General features: G+C 43.0%; 1 protein-coding gene across 2 annotated transcripts in view; it reads left to right on the top strand.

The window, feature by feature from the left end:
• Window positions 1-242: 242 nt before the first annotated feature.
• Window positions 243-15,329, top strand: part of Usp31 (ubiquitin specific peptidase 31) — a 66,869-nt gene continuing 51,782 nt past the window's right edge. The window contains exon 1 of one of the 2 annotated variants that reach the window (XM_039078227.2): window positions 243-1,056. In XM_039078227.2, coding sequence (XP_038934155.1) covers window positions 433-1,056 — 624 coding nt within the window. In that variant the 5' untranslated portion in view covers window positions 243-432. 2 annotated transcript variants of the gene reach the window in all.

The raw sequence follows: 15,329 nt of genomic DNA, 5'->3' as shown, positions 1-15,329 counted from the left end.
TGACAAGCAAAGACTGAGACCCACCCCTAAAATCCACCATCCAGCGCTTGCACCACCAGGCAGGACCGTGCCCATACTAAACATGGCCTGCCTTGAGCCTCACCACGCAGAACCACGCCCTGAACCGGGAGTCCTAGCGTCAAGGTTCAGGGACAGCACTATTCCCACAGTCAATATGGCGGCTTCGCGGCTTCAGTGTGGGGCGGGGCAGCGAGTCCAGGGAGTCACGTGAGCTGCCCACTTGGGCGGCCGCGCGACGCACGCGCGCCCCTCGGTCTCCTCTCTCTTGCTCTTTCCCGGAGCTCTGAGGTGGTGTAGGGCGCAAAGACCCCCTGGCCCGGGTGAGGCGCAGGCGGCGGGATGCGGCGGCGGCCGTGGCGGAGTCGCGGTCCGGGCGGACTGGCGCGGTGATGAGCATCGGCAGCCGCCGCCATGTCCAAGGTAACGGCGCCCGCGCCCGGGCCCGGGCCGCCGGTGGCGGCGGGCGGGAAGGAGAAGCGCTCGTTCAGCAAGCGGCTGTTCCGGAGCGGCCGCGCGGGGGGCAGCGGCGGCGCTGGGGGCCCGGGGCCGGCCGCGCCCTCGTCGCCGTCGTCGGCACGCTCGGTGGGCAGCTTCATGAGCCGTGTCCTCAAGACGCTGTCCACGCTCTCGCACCTCAGCTCCGAGGGTGCCGCCCCGGACCGCGGCGGCCTCCGCAGCTGCTTCCCGCCCGGGCCGGCCTCCGCGCCCACGCCGCCGCCGTGCCCGCCGCCGCCTGCCTCGCCCGCGCCTCCCGCCTGCGCCTCGGAGCCGGTGCCCGGCGTGGCGGGGCTCCGCAACCACGGCAACACGTGCTTCATGAACGCCACGCTGCAATGCCTCAGTAACACCGAGCTCTTCGCCGAATACCTGGCACTCGGCCAGTACCGGGCGGGCCGGCCGGAACCGGAGCCGGAGCCGGAGCAGCCGGCGGGCCGAGGCCCGCACGGCCAGGGCGAGGTCACCGAGCAGCTAGCGCACCTGGTGCGGGCGCTCTGGACGCTGGAGTACACCCCGCAGCACAGTCGAGACTTCAAGGTGAGACCGGGGGTCCTTGGAGCTTGGGCGCTTCTTGGGCTCCTCCTCTTCGGGCCGGGAGGATTTCTGCGTGCGCTGGATGCTCAGCGAGTTCTGGAAGATAACCCAGATGACAAAGGAACACATTCCTCCCACCAGCCATGTATCCAGCATGTCTTCCGAGCCCCAGAACATAGGCGTCAGGTTCTTTGATCCGCCTTGGGGATGAATGTTGCCAGGAGCAAGACCCTGCCTTCATGGAACTTCAGTCTTTGGAGCGGGTATTGGTGGGAGAGTATCCATCTGGGTTCGAATCCTTCTTCTGCTTCTTAAGTATCAAATTACTGAGCCTTTTTATGCTCCTGGTTAGCCAGTACTTACTCATAACAAGTTGACAGGTCATGTTGGACAGCGAGATTACCAGTTTGGGCACTTTTAGGGGCTTCAATGTACTACATAAAGTGCTTCAGCTATGCCTAGTACCATACATGCATAGCACTTTTTTTTTTTATCCTTAAGTAAAACGAACCAGGTGTTATCAGATGGTCCTTTGAAGAAGATAGAACCTGGTGATGTAATAGCTGGAGGAGGTGATCCTGGCTTGCAGCTGCTGGTGAAGCTGCCCATGTACTGAGATGATGAGATTGAGGAGCAAAGGAGTTTGCTGGGTCCAGATGTCGGGGGTCATTTAGGTTAGCTAAGGAGTTGGGTTCTTACTGCAAGCTGAGCAGGGAGGTGACTGGAGATTGTATAAGGGGTACTTTGAGGTGGGATATGGGTATGATATTAACGAGAATGGAGCGGGACAATGAAAAATAAATCTTTCCATTCCTTCCCTCATTTCCTCATGCTTAGAACTCCCCAGTTTGATAGTTACCCCATCTTTTTTTTTTTTTTTTTTTTTTTTTTTGGACAGCTGTCTCACCGTGAGACAGTGTCCTACTATGTAACCCAAAGCTGACTTTCAACCTGAGATGTTCCTGATAGCCTCCTGTGTTCTGAGATCAACCTACCCCTCTCCACTCCTCTTTTAAAGTAAGAAAACAAGTTCCAAGTTTAGAGTCTTTGGCGGACAACATTAAAAGATGTTTACATGTGCATGGTGTGTGTGTCTGTGTGTGGCACTTGTGTAGAGGTCATAGGACAATTTGAGGAGTCAGTTCTCTTCTACTTAATGTGGGTTCTGGGGAATTGAGCTCAGGTTGTCATGTTTACCTGATGGGCCATCTCGTCAGCCCAACAGTAGCTAAATTTAATAAGGCTGTTATGCTCTTATTGAATTTTGTTCATTTGTCTCTATTTATGGCAAGTGGTGCTGGTTTTCCATTGTGCTATCAAGTTTCTCTCTCAGTACATTTCTCTAAGTACTGATTGGATTGCAGGACTGAGTGATGGTGCAGCGGAGAGGTCTGCTTTGGGTAGGGCCTGCCTCGCTGAGGAGCAGCACCGCCATTGCCTACCACTGCCTGTGTAATTGCTTTTGCTTATACTGCATTTGTATTGCTTAAAAAGAAAAAGTGTTAGCGTTTGATCTTGAAATTTTGATTGGAAATATTAGTCTGAAATAAGGACTGGAGAAACAAAAGATTCATGTTACAGGTCTCAAAGTAAGAAACCAGGAGAACGGCATTTTTTTTGTAGGATCCCTCTCCTTTGCTTATAGTCGCCCACAGGTAGCCACAGTGGAGAGGAAGTTTTCAAGGCAGGATCCTAGGGTGAAGTTTGCCGTTTCTTGGTATGTCAGCTCCTTAGCATGTGAACACTGCAGTGGCTTTTACCAGGTGCTGCTCCCTTCTGTAACCTTATACACTTTAGGAGAGCGAGCAGAAGTAGGTTAGTAATTCTAGGTGTGCAGGATGATTAATAGGCATACTTTGGCAAAGTCAAATACATTCTTCGATGTCGTTCCCATTGCTTTTTATGAGGTTGTGCTCACTTTTACATCTATTAAGCTTCCAACAGTCAATACTTTTAGAAGAATAGAGACTCAAGAGGCATATTTAGCAATGCTGAGCTGGTTCTTGGGAGTCCTCATGTTTGAAACACTGTAATCTTCTGAAACTTCAGTGCAGTTCAGTGTGTATTCATTAATTCACCTCCCTTTTAGTAACAGTTTAATTGGATAGGAATGCATTCAGTATCAGGAGGAAGATTCCCTAGTAGGAGTGCTGTGAAGTAGAAATGTTGAGCAGGCTGACACAGTAGTCTGGTGGTTCTATGGTGTCCCAGAGAGTTCATGGACCCACTGCTGATGCAGACCATTCTGTTTCCACTCTGTTGTCTTTAGCTGTTATTGGGATTTTTGTCTGTATTTGTTACCTCGTGGAACACCCTGTGTTCCAGTAGGAAGACAGGAAGTCATGAGAGAAATAAATGTTCTCTTAGGAGCCCCCAGCAGGTTTGTGCTAACGTCACAAGTGACATTCCTGTCAGTTGGCTGCCATGAGGGCTAGAAGCAGGTGTTTGGTTTCCTGCTTTAATAGAGCAGATGAGTAGGTTTGTCTCTTAGGCAGCCCACCCAAATGACCTCATCTGTGATGGAGCAGACACTTGCTATGAGGGGTAGATTTCAGTGGGACTTAGCTTCCCTGAGAGCTCGTCTTGCACTTGAACTTGCACTAGCCTCATAGTTATAAAGTACAATTTGATTAGCTGTAGTGGGGCCTCTCAGGCTGCTTTTCCAACAAGCTCCCATGTGATACTGCTGCTGCCTACTTAAGGATTATACTCTGAGTAATAGTGGGCTCCAAGGAGCAGATGACAGGACATCACTGAATAGGAGGCACAGAAGTTTCCTGGGCTAGGAAGTGAAAATGGGGTAATGTGAAATTGCCTATGTTTTGAGGAAACAGTAAGGCATTAGGTAGTTGATCGCTGACCAGCCATAGTAGTGCAGACTGCCTTTGGGGACCATGTTGTGAAGAAATTGTGAAGGCCTTTGTGGGCTGCTTTGGAATGGGAAGCAACTGGGAAGCTGGGAGCCTGAGTTGATAAAGTAGGAGAGTGTAGGATTTCTCTCTTTCTGTCCTCCCTTTCCTCCTTTTGCCTCTCTCTTTCTCCCTTTCTTTTTGTCTCTTGCTCTCTGTTGAGGATTGGTTGGAGACGGATGTGAGGCTTGTCTGTCCCTGATCCTCTCTGTTTGTGGCCATCATGGATACTTATTTAGTGTGTTTTCCATAGTCTAGGTTAGCTCACTGGATCTCAGAGTCCTCTGTTCTCCAGGCAGCCATCATCTGATTGGAGCTGGCAGAGGAGATAGAACCAATCGGCCTTGGTTTGCCATGAGGTTTAGAAGAGCACTCAGTGGATTTGAGTGCGATCTTATCATGTTAGACCTTCCAGGCTACTCTCGTTTCTCTGTGTAAGTTTTCAGTTACAATTCTTCCTTCTAACCACACTGATTTGAGTTTAAGGAACTTGCCAGGTAAATGTGGTTTTTGTTTCTTTTGTTTTATTTAGTTTTATTATTTTATTTTATGTTTTTGCCTCTGGATGCACTATGGTTGCAGAAATTGACAAATTGGCCCTACTTTGTTATGCTTCAAGAAAGTTCTCTAGCTGCAGCCTTTATCTTTTTTTTTAAACATGTATCTTTTCATGCTCTGATACTATTTCATGTACTGGTTTCTGATGAGAGCATTTTTACCTTTTCCTATGCATCCCCTGGGACATTTGGGAGATATACTTGCCCGTTACACATGGAATGACAGTGCTATTGCATCTAGTGGGTGTATTTCAGGGAATCTGTATGCTACAATGTGAACTCTCCTCCCCCATCATTAGCCCAAGATATCAGGACAACTGAGATGGAGAAACATTTTATCTCTCCTCAGCACAGACTTCCCTAACTGTCCCAGCCTCTAGCCTGGTTTACCTTGTAGATTTGGTACGTGTGTGTGTGCACAAGCATGCTCACTAGGGTAGAACTTGGATGTAACTCTTCTGTCAGCCACTTTATTTACAAGACAGTAAGGTAAATAAATGATTTTGAAATTTGAATACTTATTCTGGGGCTTTAAGGGGGGATCAATGCATTGCTTTGATTTTGCCAGGAGCATGAGTGCTCAGGTTCTTAGGAGTGCCTTTTAGTTAGTCTTCAGTCCTCTTTGTAACAAGTGTGAAAAAGACAGATGGACTACTTCCATCCAAGATGATAGGTAAGTTTTATAGGCTCAGTTTTCAAACCGTGGTCCCAAAGAGCAACTGCAGCAGAGTGATCTACTGATAGAAGTAATCTGCAGACTCCTTCCAAGTTTTCAGTAATCAAAAACACTTGGCCTGGAGTGGCCTTATCTGCACAGCCACTGACATGACAGGGCTCAGTGGAGTGCTTGAGCAGGCCTAGCGGACATGCCGAGACGAGCAGCATTTTTTTCCTCTGAGACTGGTGCTGAATTGTAGTGAAAATAAGGTCATCTGCAGCCAGCTTTGAATGTATGCCATTGCTCCTGAGGATCGGGTACTTTCAGAAACTTAAAAACAACCCTTTCAGACTCTTTAAATGCACGAGCTGATGTATATCACTTCTTATCAGGCACAGGAGGCAGGAAAGAAATTGCCTAAGAAGGCTACTTGGGGAATGAAATACACAGACAATTATAGAACTCAATGTTCTGGTTCTCTTTGCTGGTGTAATACATAGACTGGGTGACTTCTAAAGAAACAGATTTCTTACAATTCTGGAGGTGGGGAATACCAATGTTGAGGGGCCTACGTCTGTCAAAGAGGATTCTTTATCCATCATCCTATGTCAGATGATTGGTCAGGAGACTAAGAGCTTGTGAGTTTGCAGGGGGTAAGGAAGGAGGGTATAATGGGGTGTAAACTTGTTCTTTTATCAGGAATCTACACCTGTGTGATAATGACATTTATCCATTCTTGAGGGCAGGGCCCTTATGCCTAATAGCTTTTTAAAGGTCTCAGTGTTTGTATTGGGGATTACATTTCAAGAACAGGAGCTTTGGGAGTCATGTTTAAAGCATGGCATCTGCTTAAACCACACCAATTATTGTTCAATTATTGTGTTTAAAGGAGCTAGTTTAGGTGAGAGGTTGGGCATAGAGGATTTAATGTGAAGATTACAGAACAAAGTTCTTGCTGTCAGAGGACCTATCTGTTATAAGGAAGCAATTTTGAACTATTAATTGTAGGTTCAGTAGGAGTTCAGAAAAGGACCAGCTTGTAAGCTGGAATATAAGCAGAAGACTGATTCATCTTTTAATTCACTGTCAGAATGAGTTAAAACTTCTACAAACGGGAGTTCCTGGCACTGTGCTAGCTAGTCTTTGGGTACATAGTATTTAAATAAAATGATACAGCAATGGTAAAGAAGGCAGTAGGCAACATGGTCCCCTCTCAGAACTTGTCACAGAGGAGGCACATGTTAGTCAACACTGACAAATGAGAAATTTTAAATCCTAAGCGCTAAACTAAGATAAAGATATGGTATATGTGCGAGAATAATAAATTTGCCAGAAGGGTTTGGGAACAAAATGGACTCAAAGAGGCTATATTGTTGGAAAGACCTGGAGGTGTATTTAGAAGTCTGACAGTCCTTGTTTGCAGTGCAAGAAGGCACAAGAGTGGGATGGATGAGGCTGGAAAGGGATGGGTCTCTCTGGGCTTTATAGGCCAAGATGAAATATTTAGGTTTCATTTTGGGGAAAAGCTGGTTTTTACTGGTTTCAAGCAGTGTTCTGGTATGATTATATTCAAACATAAAATGTTCATTCTAGTGCTGAATAGTGAGCAGAAAATAAGCGTGGAGACCAGGCAGTGGGCTCTTATGATGGACCTGGCGCGAGCACTGGAGGAGGAGATACATTTGAGGCACATGTAGAGGTAGACTGTCTTTCCTCATCATTGCCAACAATTTGACTACTTATGTACATGTGCAGTACATGCTCTGTATGTTTGTCTTAGTGTCAGTGCCATGCTGTTTTGATTACTATGATTGTGTAGTAAGTTAGAAAATCTGGTGTGGTACCTTCATCTTTATCCTTTTCAAGATCCTTTTATCTTCAGAGTCCCTTGATATTCTGTATGAACTTAAGGACTTTGATTTCTGAAGAAAAAGCGCTGTTAAAATTTTGGTAGGAACTATATTCATCCCGTAGACTGCTTTGGGTAGCAATATCATAATGACACTGAATTTCACAGTTTATAAAAATGAGACTACTCCAATTATGTCATTTCTTATTTCTTTCTGTGTTTTGTATTTTTAGTATAGTTTTTTCTACCTCAATTAAAACTGATATTTTATTCTCAGTGATGCTATTGTAAAAAGAATCTCTTTTTTTGGTTTGGGAATGGGATCCAGGGCCTGCACATATCAAACAGGTTTTCTGCTGCTGAATTGAGAGCTACACTCTCAACTGTGTAAGTAGACTGGCTGATTTCTTTTTCGGATTGTTTATTAATAGTGTATAAAAGTATGTCATTGACATACTTTGGTCATGTTATGTTGATTCTGTATTCTGCGACTGCTATTTAGTTTATTCTAGCAGATTTTCCTACTGTCTCTAATTTTCTACATAAAAGGTGATATCATTCGTGAATAAAGAGAGATAGACTTCTTTCCAATTTTGATATTTTTAGATTGTTTCCCCCCCACTTTATTGCAAAGTGGGTATCCTTGCCTCATTTCTTGGTCTTAGAGGTGATGCGTTCATGCTTCCACCACTGAGAGTGCTTGCCCCTGTCCTGAGGAAGTATCCTTTTCTTCCTGGTTTGTTGACCGCTCCCTCCCACCCCCCAATTCATTGAAAGAGTTTTGGTTTTGTTAAATGTTTCTTTTCTGTATCAGTTACACATTTTGTTAGTGTGTGGTATTTTACATTAGTTGATGTTCCTATGTTGAAACTTCATTTCACAGCAGGAATAAATTCTACTTGGTTATGCTATCTACTCTGATTTTGATACTTTTTCCTTTTCTGTTCTGTTCCAAAGCATTTCTCTCTTTAGTAATTTGGAGTTGACTGTGCTCGTGTGACGTGGATTTATACTGAGGCTTGTGTAATTTGGTAAGCTGTAAGTTAGTGACCTTTCCTCTAGTCCCACTCTACTTACAGTGAGACTTTGAGGCGTACATCTCTGGGCTTCACTTCCTCATCTGCAGAGGAGATGACAGTATATCTACTTCCTAAGTCTGTTTTGGAATAAGTGAGAAGAACCTGGCAGAGGGCCTGCACACAGTGCTCAGCAAGTGCTAATGGATGCTATTGTTCTCATCCAATCTTAGGACCACCCTGTTCTGTGCAGAAGGCTTCGTTAGCATTTGATGATGCATTTATGAATTCTGCATTGTTTTATCAGTTCTATTACTGTCAAATATTGCTTACTCTCTTTCATGTTCTTCTTTAGACGTTCTCATTTTGTCAAGTTAAAAAAGTTATTCTGTGTGAATTTTAACATTAAATAACTATTGACATACTGAATGCCATTGACAAAAACCAGTAGCCTTTAATAAAATGTCAAATAATTAAGATATAGTGAGACAGTCTGGGTCAGCTAATAACTGAGAAGAAATTGAGATAGTAAAGAGCCATCTATCTGTTCCTCAAAGGATAACAGGATTGGGTGCACTTATTCCTACATTCTTCCTACGACCAGATAATCCCTAGATTGTATGAACTGTTGAAAAACAGAGAGCAAGGGGATTCAGATTTCTGACCCCAAATTGTGCTTTACCCGGTTCCCTGTATGCAGTGGGCAGGGATTACGTCTTATTCAGTATCACGTTCCCGCTCCTGGTTTGTGGAATGTGCTCACTACTGGTTGGTCTGAACTGAGGAAGCCACAGCTAAGGACAGCTTGCACACTAGACTGTTGGCAGTGTGGATATGCTGCTGACAGCCAAGTCTGTTGTAGACTTGGGGCATAACTCAGTTAAAGCTTTAAATTTTCCAAGAGCAGGAAAGAAATCAGAAGATGGAGTGGCAGGTCTCAGTACTCAGGACTTTATGAGCAAATGAAGCCAGAGAATGAGTTACTGTGTGGAAGAGTGCACTTCCAGTCTCCAGGCTCCCTTAAGCAGTCTGGTGATAAGGGGCTGCATGTCCTGTCCTGTCTCTTGCTTCTTTCCTTTTTTAAATGTGTGCAGTGTGCACTGCGAGGTGTGTTGACAGGATTTGACAGCTGTATAGGAAAGAGTGAGGTAGGAAGAGTTGAAAATAATATGGAGGGTTCTTGAGACAGGGTATCTTGGGGTGGCATTTTTCAAGATTGGTAAAGTGGAAAATGGTTTTGGAGGTGAGGGATGAATTTAGTTGTATTTGAACTTTAAAAACCATTTTTAATGCTGTCTTTGTTGATTGCTGCATTTTCAGGAGCTGTACAAAGTGAATCATTTACGTCAGCAGTTCTCAACCTATGAATTGAGACCCTCTTGGAGGGGGTTTTAAAGGACTCTTTCAACAGGTGTTGCCAACAAACATCAGAAAACATGACTCATAACAGTAGCAAAATTACAGTTGTGAAGTAGCAACAAAATAGCTTATGGTTGGGGTCACCACAACATGAGGAATTGTATTAAAGGGCTGCAGCTTTAGGAAAGCTGAGAACTGGCCTGTCTAGTCTGCCCATAGAATGAACACCTTAACCCAAATGTAGTTGACATAACATAGATGCTGTTCCCAGTGAAGTGTTTTACATCCTCCTTTGTGTGCTTCAGGCTTTTGCTTTGACTTGGCTACATCTGTTTTGATATGTGTGGTTTGATGGATTTTTCCTGTCCTTTTATACTCTTGTCACAATGAGGGGCAACTAAATGGGGCAGTGTTTTCTGTTTGTATAGTTCCCTGCAGCTGTTTCCTATAGTAAAAACTCTGGAAAACAATGACCTCATAGTTTCCACATACTCAAAACAAAACAAAAAAATCCAAGCCTTTCTTTTTTTACAGTAATAGGAGAGAAGTCATTAAAAACTTGAGTAAAACCTGTCATCTGTTGCCTCTTCTTTCAAAAATTATTTGCTCTGATATTGTTCATTCTCTGTTCTTCAAATGATTTTTTTTTCTTTTCTGTATAACAAACATTTTTGCAGGGAGAACATGGGGTTTACAGGAGTCTTTTGTTGTGTTATGATTGTTCCTTGTCTGTGTAGAATCCATTGTTCTGTGCCTGCACTGAGGCAGCGCTAGAGGAACTGGCCAGTTACTGAACATCTGTTGCTTTTTCCCCTCCAGTTGTCAAACTCAGATGGAGCAAACAGTACCGCCATAAACAAGTAATTCATGCTTTAAGATCCATGGGGCTGCTCAGACAATGACCTCGTTGGTATCTGCTCCTACTAGAAGAATGCTGATGCTTAGCATCAGTTCAGCACTTTTTTTTTTTCTTTTTTCTTTTTTTCGGAGCTGGGGACCGAACCCAGGGCCTTGTGCTCGCTAGGCAAGCGCTCTACCGCTGAGCTAAATCCCCAACCCCATGTTCAGCACATTTTAACTCTTGACATCTTCTAATCTTCAAGAAAGGCATAGATGTCTGATTTTTCGGGAGCATTAAGAAACACAATCACACGATGCCTCACACTGTTTGTAACTCCAGTCCCAGGGGATCTGATGCCCCCCTCTGGCTTTGTGGAAATCAGGCATGCATGTGGGGAAGACACCTGTACACATAAGGACGAATTAAAAACAGAAACAGAATCATGAGCCTACTCTGTGTGTATGCGTGCGTGTGTGCATGTGTGTACGTGTGTGTGCTCTAAGCCAGAATATTTACAAAGTGAGTTCATGCTTGATTTAAAATTTTTACAGCAGCTCTGAAAAAGAGGGGTTATTGTTATTTTTGCCTTAAATTTTATTTTGGATATTGGGATTCTGTGCTAGTGAGCAGCTGAGCTGGACTTTAGTTCTATATGTATTTTATTTTGAGCATTAAAGGAGAAAGTATAAGAAGGGTTTAGTGAAGAACACTAGTTCTCAACCTGTGGGTTGCAACTCCTTTGGCAAACCTCTATCTCCAAAATAAATATTTACATTATGATTAATAACAGTAGCAAAATTACACTTATGAAGTAGCAATGAAAATAATTTTATGGTTAGAGGTCACCACCACACAGAAACTGCTGTGTTAATTCACTTTAGTATAGAAAGCGTACTAAAGGGTTGCGGCATTAGGAAGGTTGAGAACAGTAGGTGTAGAAACTAGTACCCTGTATATGTCCCACAAATGATGGCTGGGAAAACACAGGTTCTTGCTGTCAACTAAAGCCACTTGAGTGCCTTCCTTCAACCCAAATACCCAGCGTGCAGAGATCTAACAGGCTGTTGGAGCCATTCCTCATATCCTGTGTGATTTGAGAATTCTTGGCCATCAGATGTGCTGCCCTTCACTGCGCTGCTTTTTCAGGTTCAGATCTCAAGTGTGACCTTGTAGGTTTCCAAGTGTCATCCTAGTCACAGTGTTTATGTTGGTGGATCAGATAAGGGTCCAGCAGGGATACTGGTCAAATTTGCAAAATTCTGAAATATATTCCTTCAAGTTATTTAAGGTATAGCTATCTTTAAAGTTACAGTAGAAGTGGAGTAGAATGCTGTATTTTGTATTTGGGTCTTCTGTGAGCTGCCTATAGTTCATGCGTAGGGCCCTGATTTATTGTGTGTCATTGGCATGAAGCTTAGGCTGATCCAGCTGCCAGGTAGGTGTACAGTGCTCTGCTGTCAAATGAGTATCATAATATGGAGAAGTAATGCTTCTATTCTAGGCAGACCATACCTAGGGGTTGGTGTCTCATTGTGGGATTCTTGGGCTAGGACATTGTGTGACCGAAAAACTTGCATTTCCGCAGTTGATGAAGAGGCAGAGAAAAGAGATGAGGCCTAGGAGGAGTGACTTCCAATGAGGTAAGGGAGTTATTTTGAGGAAAGGCATTTGGTAGCTCTTTTGCATACAATTCAAGTTCCTAGTTCTGGCCATCTTATGTCTCATCCTACCTTCCTCATTTGTAAACTCTGCCACTTCCAATTTCAAGTTTGCAATGTTGCCAGATTAGATTTCGTGGAGTTTACTTTCAATTACATCTCAACAATCACTATTGCCTTTCCTGTTACACACCAGAATGCAGTATGTATTTCTTAGCATTTAAGCTTCTTCATGATGTCGTCCCCTTGAGGCAAAGAGCTGAATAAAGGCTAAGAGAATTTGGTTCAGATCCTGAGATCTGTGGTAAGGACTTTCCCCTCTTAGTTGAGTTTTATTTTATGATACTGGTATAATAGTAATACTTCTTGCTTGGCATGATGGCTTAGCCTATAATTCCAGGCTTTGAGAGGTTGTGATAGGAGGATCACTAAGGTTGAGGCCAGCCTGGGTAACAGAGGGCTATCCATCCAAGTCAGCCTGGGATATAGATATAGTTAGATCCTGCCTCAAAGGAGGGACAAAAGCTTTCTTCATAGAGTTGATACCATGAATAAGTGAGAAATATCTGTAAAGTGCTTAATATAGTGCCTGATAAGAGCTCTGGTAGCATTGCTCTCCTCAGTCACTTGCCCCGCTGGCCTGCCCTACTTTCTCTTCTTTGTGGGTCCAGGAAACATAATTCCTCAAAGCCCAGTTTAGAACCAAGTCCTCTATTAAAGGATCCCCACCTGCTATGGTTGGTAGTAGTGGCTCCTTCATGGAAAGCATTTTTCATGGAACTCAACAGCGCTTATGTCCTCTTAGTTTTGTTGAACTAACAAATCTAGCTTGCGAGGTGAGTACGTTGAGCACACTTTTGCCTGACTCTCTGCTTTGCTAGTTACCACTCGGTGACTGCTCTTATTTAATAGCCATTGTCTTTTGTTGGCTGGCTTTTGAAGTGAATTCCGAGAGTGCTTGCGTCATTACCAGTTCAGTGTCTGTCCTGTGTTTTAAAATCACTGTTCCATCATCCACCTAAGAAAACTCATGTGGATTTTTGTAATATCATCATTCTATACTATGTGAGTATGTGTTACTTTTCACACACACACACACACACACACACACACACACACACGAACACACATACACACATGAACACACATACACACATACATACACACACATGGACATACACACATACATACACACATACACACACTCACACACACACATGCACACGGTGAATTGAAATTTCAATTGTTTTGAGCTGATGTGTAATGCAGTACTAGAAAAATGAATCTAAAACAGCTTGTCAGACATTATAGGCTGGTGAGATGGCTGAGTGGGTAAAGGCATTAACTGTCAGTTTGTTTTATTCCTGGAAACTACATGGTCGGAGATAATTGACTCTGTAGCACATGTGTGTACACATATACAATACAATAAATAAATAATTGTAAAATAAAAACTTGTAAAATTGCTTCTATCTTAAAAGAACAGTTCCAATATAACAGTATTAAACTTAGCACAGTTATTGTTCACCTGTGCATGTTTCTTGTAAGTGCTTAAGGCTGGTTTCTGTATCTCTTGGCCATAATTTGAAGAGTTCTATTCTGGAGGTTTCTATAGTCTTTTTTGATATATTCATGGAGCTTCAGTTTGAATGTTTCTCTGTCCATATTTCTTGTAAAATGTTGTTAGTCTACAGTTTAAGAAGAATAAAGTGCCCCTTCATGGTGATCCCTCGTGTCAGTGGTGCTATTAGCCTCCCTCAGGGAATCTGTCCTCTGTCTCTGTGTCTTTTGTAATATTGGCAGTCGTTGGTAATTATTTCCTGTTTCATTAATTCATTAAGGACTGAAGAATGGGGACACTAATTCTGGCATGCATTTTATGTTTCAGTTGTGAATACTTCTACAGAGACACTTGTCCTCTTTGGTTATCTTTATGTATAGTTTGTAAAATAAAGACTACATGCTTAATGTCTTCTCTTTATTTTTCAGTTTTAAAAATAATTGATTTCCTAGTCCCTTTTTTTTTGGTAACTTTTTGAGTTCATAGTCTTAATATTATTTTCTCTCAGTCATAATGTCATAATTACTCATCCCATCCCCTGCCATTCTAGTTTCCCCTTATTCATTGGCTTAAGAGGTCTCTCTGACTTGTCTTCCCAGGTGCTGGGACACTACAGTTGGCTACTGGTAGCCTTATTGATACACAAATTTTTGGTTATTTTTGGCCAATAGGATAAGTCCTTTTGATACAATACTTGTAGTTGGTGATATTGAACCAGAGTGTAAAGTTAGGATGTTCCTGGCCTATTTTAGATATTTCTTGTACCAGACTTGGACTCATTCAATTTGTTTAAGGAGTCCTGGCTCTTCAGTTCAAATGGTACTAAGATACTACACTCTAGGAATGTCTGGTTTTAAAGCTAGATCATGAATTTAAGTTCTAGTTGAGGGTTTTAGGGCTTTTGTCTCTGTTGGACTTAACCTTTGTGTTTCCTTCTCCTTTGATGGAGATCCTCTTTACAGCATGTGGATTTTGGTTGCTTCATCACACTGTGTACTTGTTACAGTAACAATCCAGTGCTGTGCTAACAAGGGCATTTGAATCACTTTCTGATGTCTACAGCATAGATCCTTTGAGTTCTGGGTCCCTTACTGTGATTGGAAGTCACTTGGAGTAATTCCCTTTGTGGTTTTGTTGTCAACTGGCTACAAAGTTAAATCTTGTTTTGCATTTGATTTTGAAGTATTGCTGCCTAAAGTTTACTTTTGCATTATGTGAAAAGTGTAGTTTATAACTTGAAGTCAACTCTGCAAAGTAGATTTGTTTTAAAAGTTTTTATCTGATCCTTACATCCTGTCCTTTATCTCTAAATTCTGTGATTTATTCGTCCGTTGTTCAAATACAAGTAGATATATGTGTGCTGTTTGCATTGATCTCTCTGTGGCTTGGGTAAGTAGTAGTCGCATGTGTGCATGTTTGTCCTTGTCTTTCTTATGTGAGGAGCACACAAGTGCCTACAGTATTCCCTGCACAGGGGATTATGCTATTATATTCCTAACAATATTGTAAGGCAGATTTGTACAGTATTATTTGCTTTATAGATTATGCAAAGAGCATTTTTTGTACAGATTTCTCATTCCATGACTCTGCTGCCTCTTAGTAACCAGTTCTGCTCTCTGCTCCGAGTATCACTGAGACAGAGAAAGATCCTTTTTAAACTACAAGGAAGGACATTCATCCTTTCCACGAGGGCCATCACTCTAGCAGGAGAATGGTAATGGCAAGACCATATTTCCTAAATATTTGTTCTTAGTAGTTATAAAGACACATTAAGTTGCACTACCCTTTAATCTGCCCTTAAGTGAGAGTCCTTTTTCAAAGGGGGCTTTTAAAAAGTTCAGTGACAATTTGGTAAATTTCCCTGTGTT

The sequence above is a fragment of the Rattus norvegicus genome, chromosome 1 (assembly GCF_036323735.1).
Source record: "Rattus norvegicus strain BN/NHsdMcwi chromosome 1, GRCr8, whole genome shotgun sequence".
NCBI lineage: Eukaryota > Metazoa > Chordata > Mammalia > Rodentia > Muridae > Rattus > Rattus norvegicus.
The sequence above is the reverse complement of the archived record's forward strand: the minus strand, read 5'-3'. Positions and strand labels throughout refer to the sequence as shown.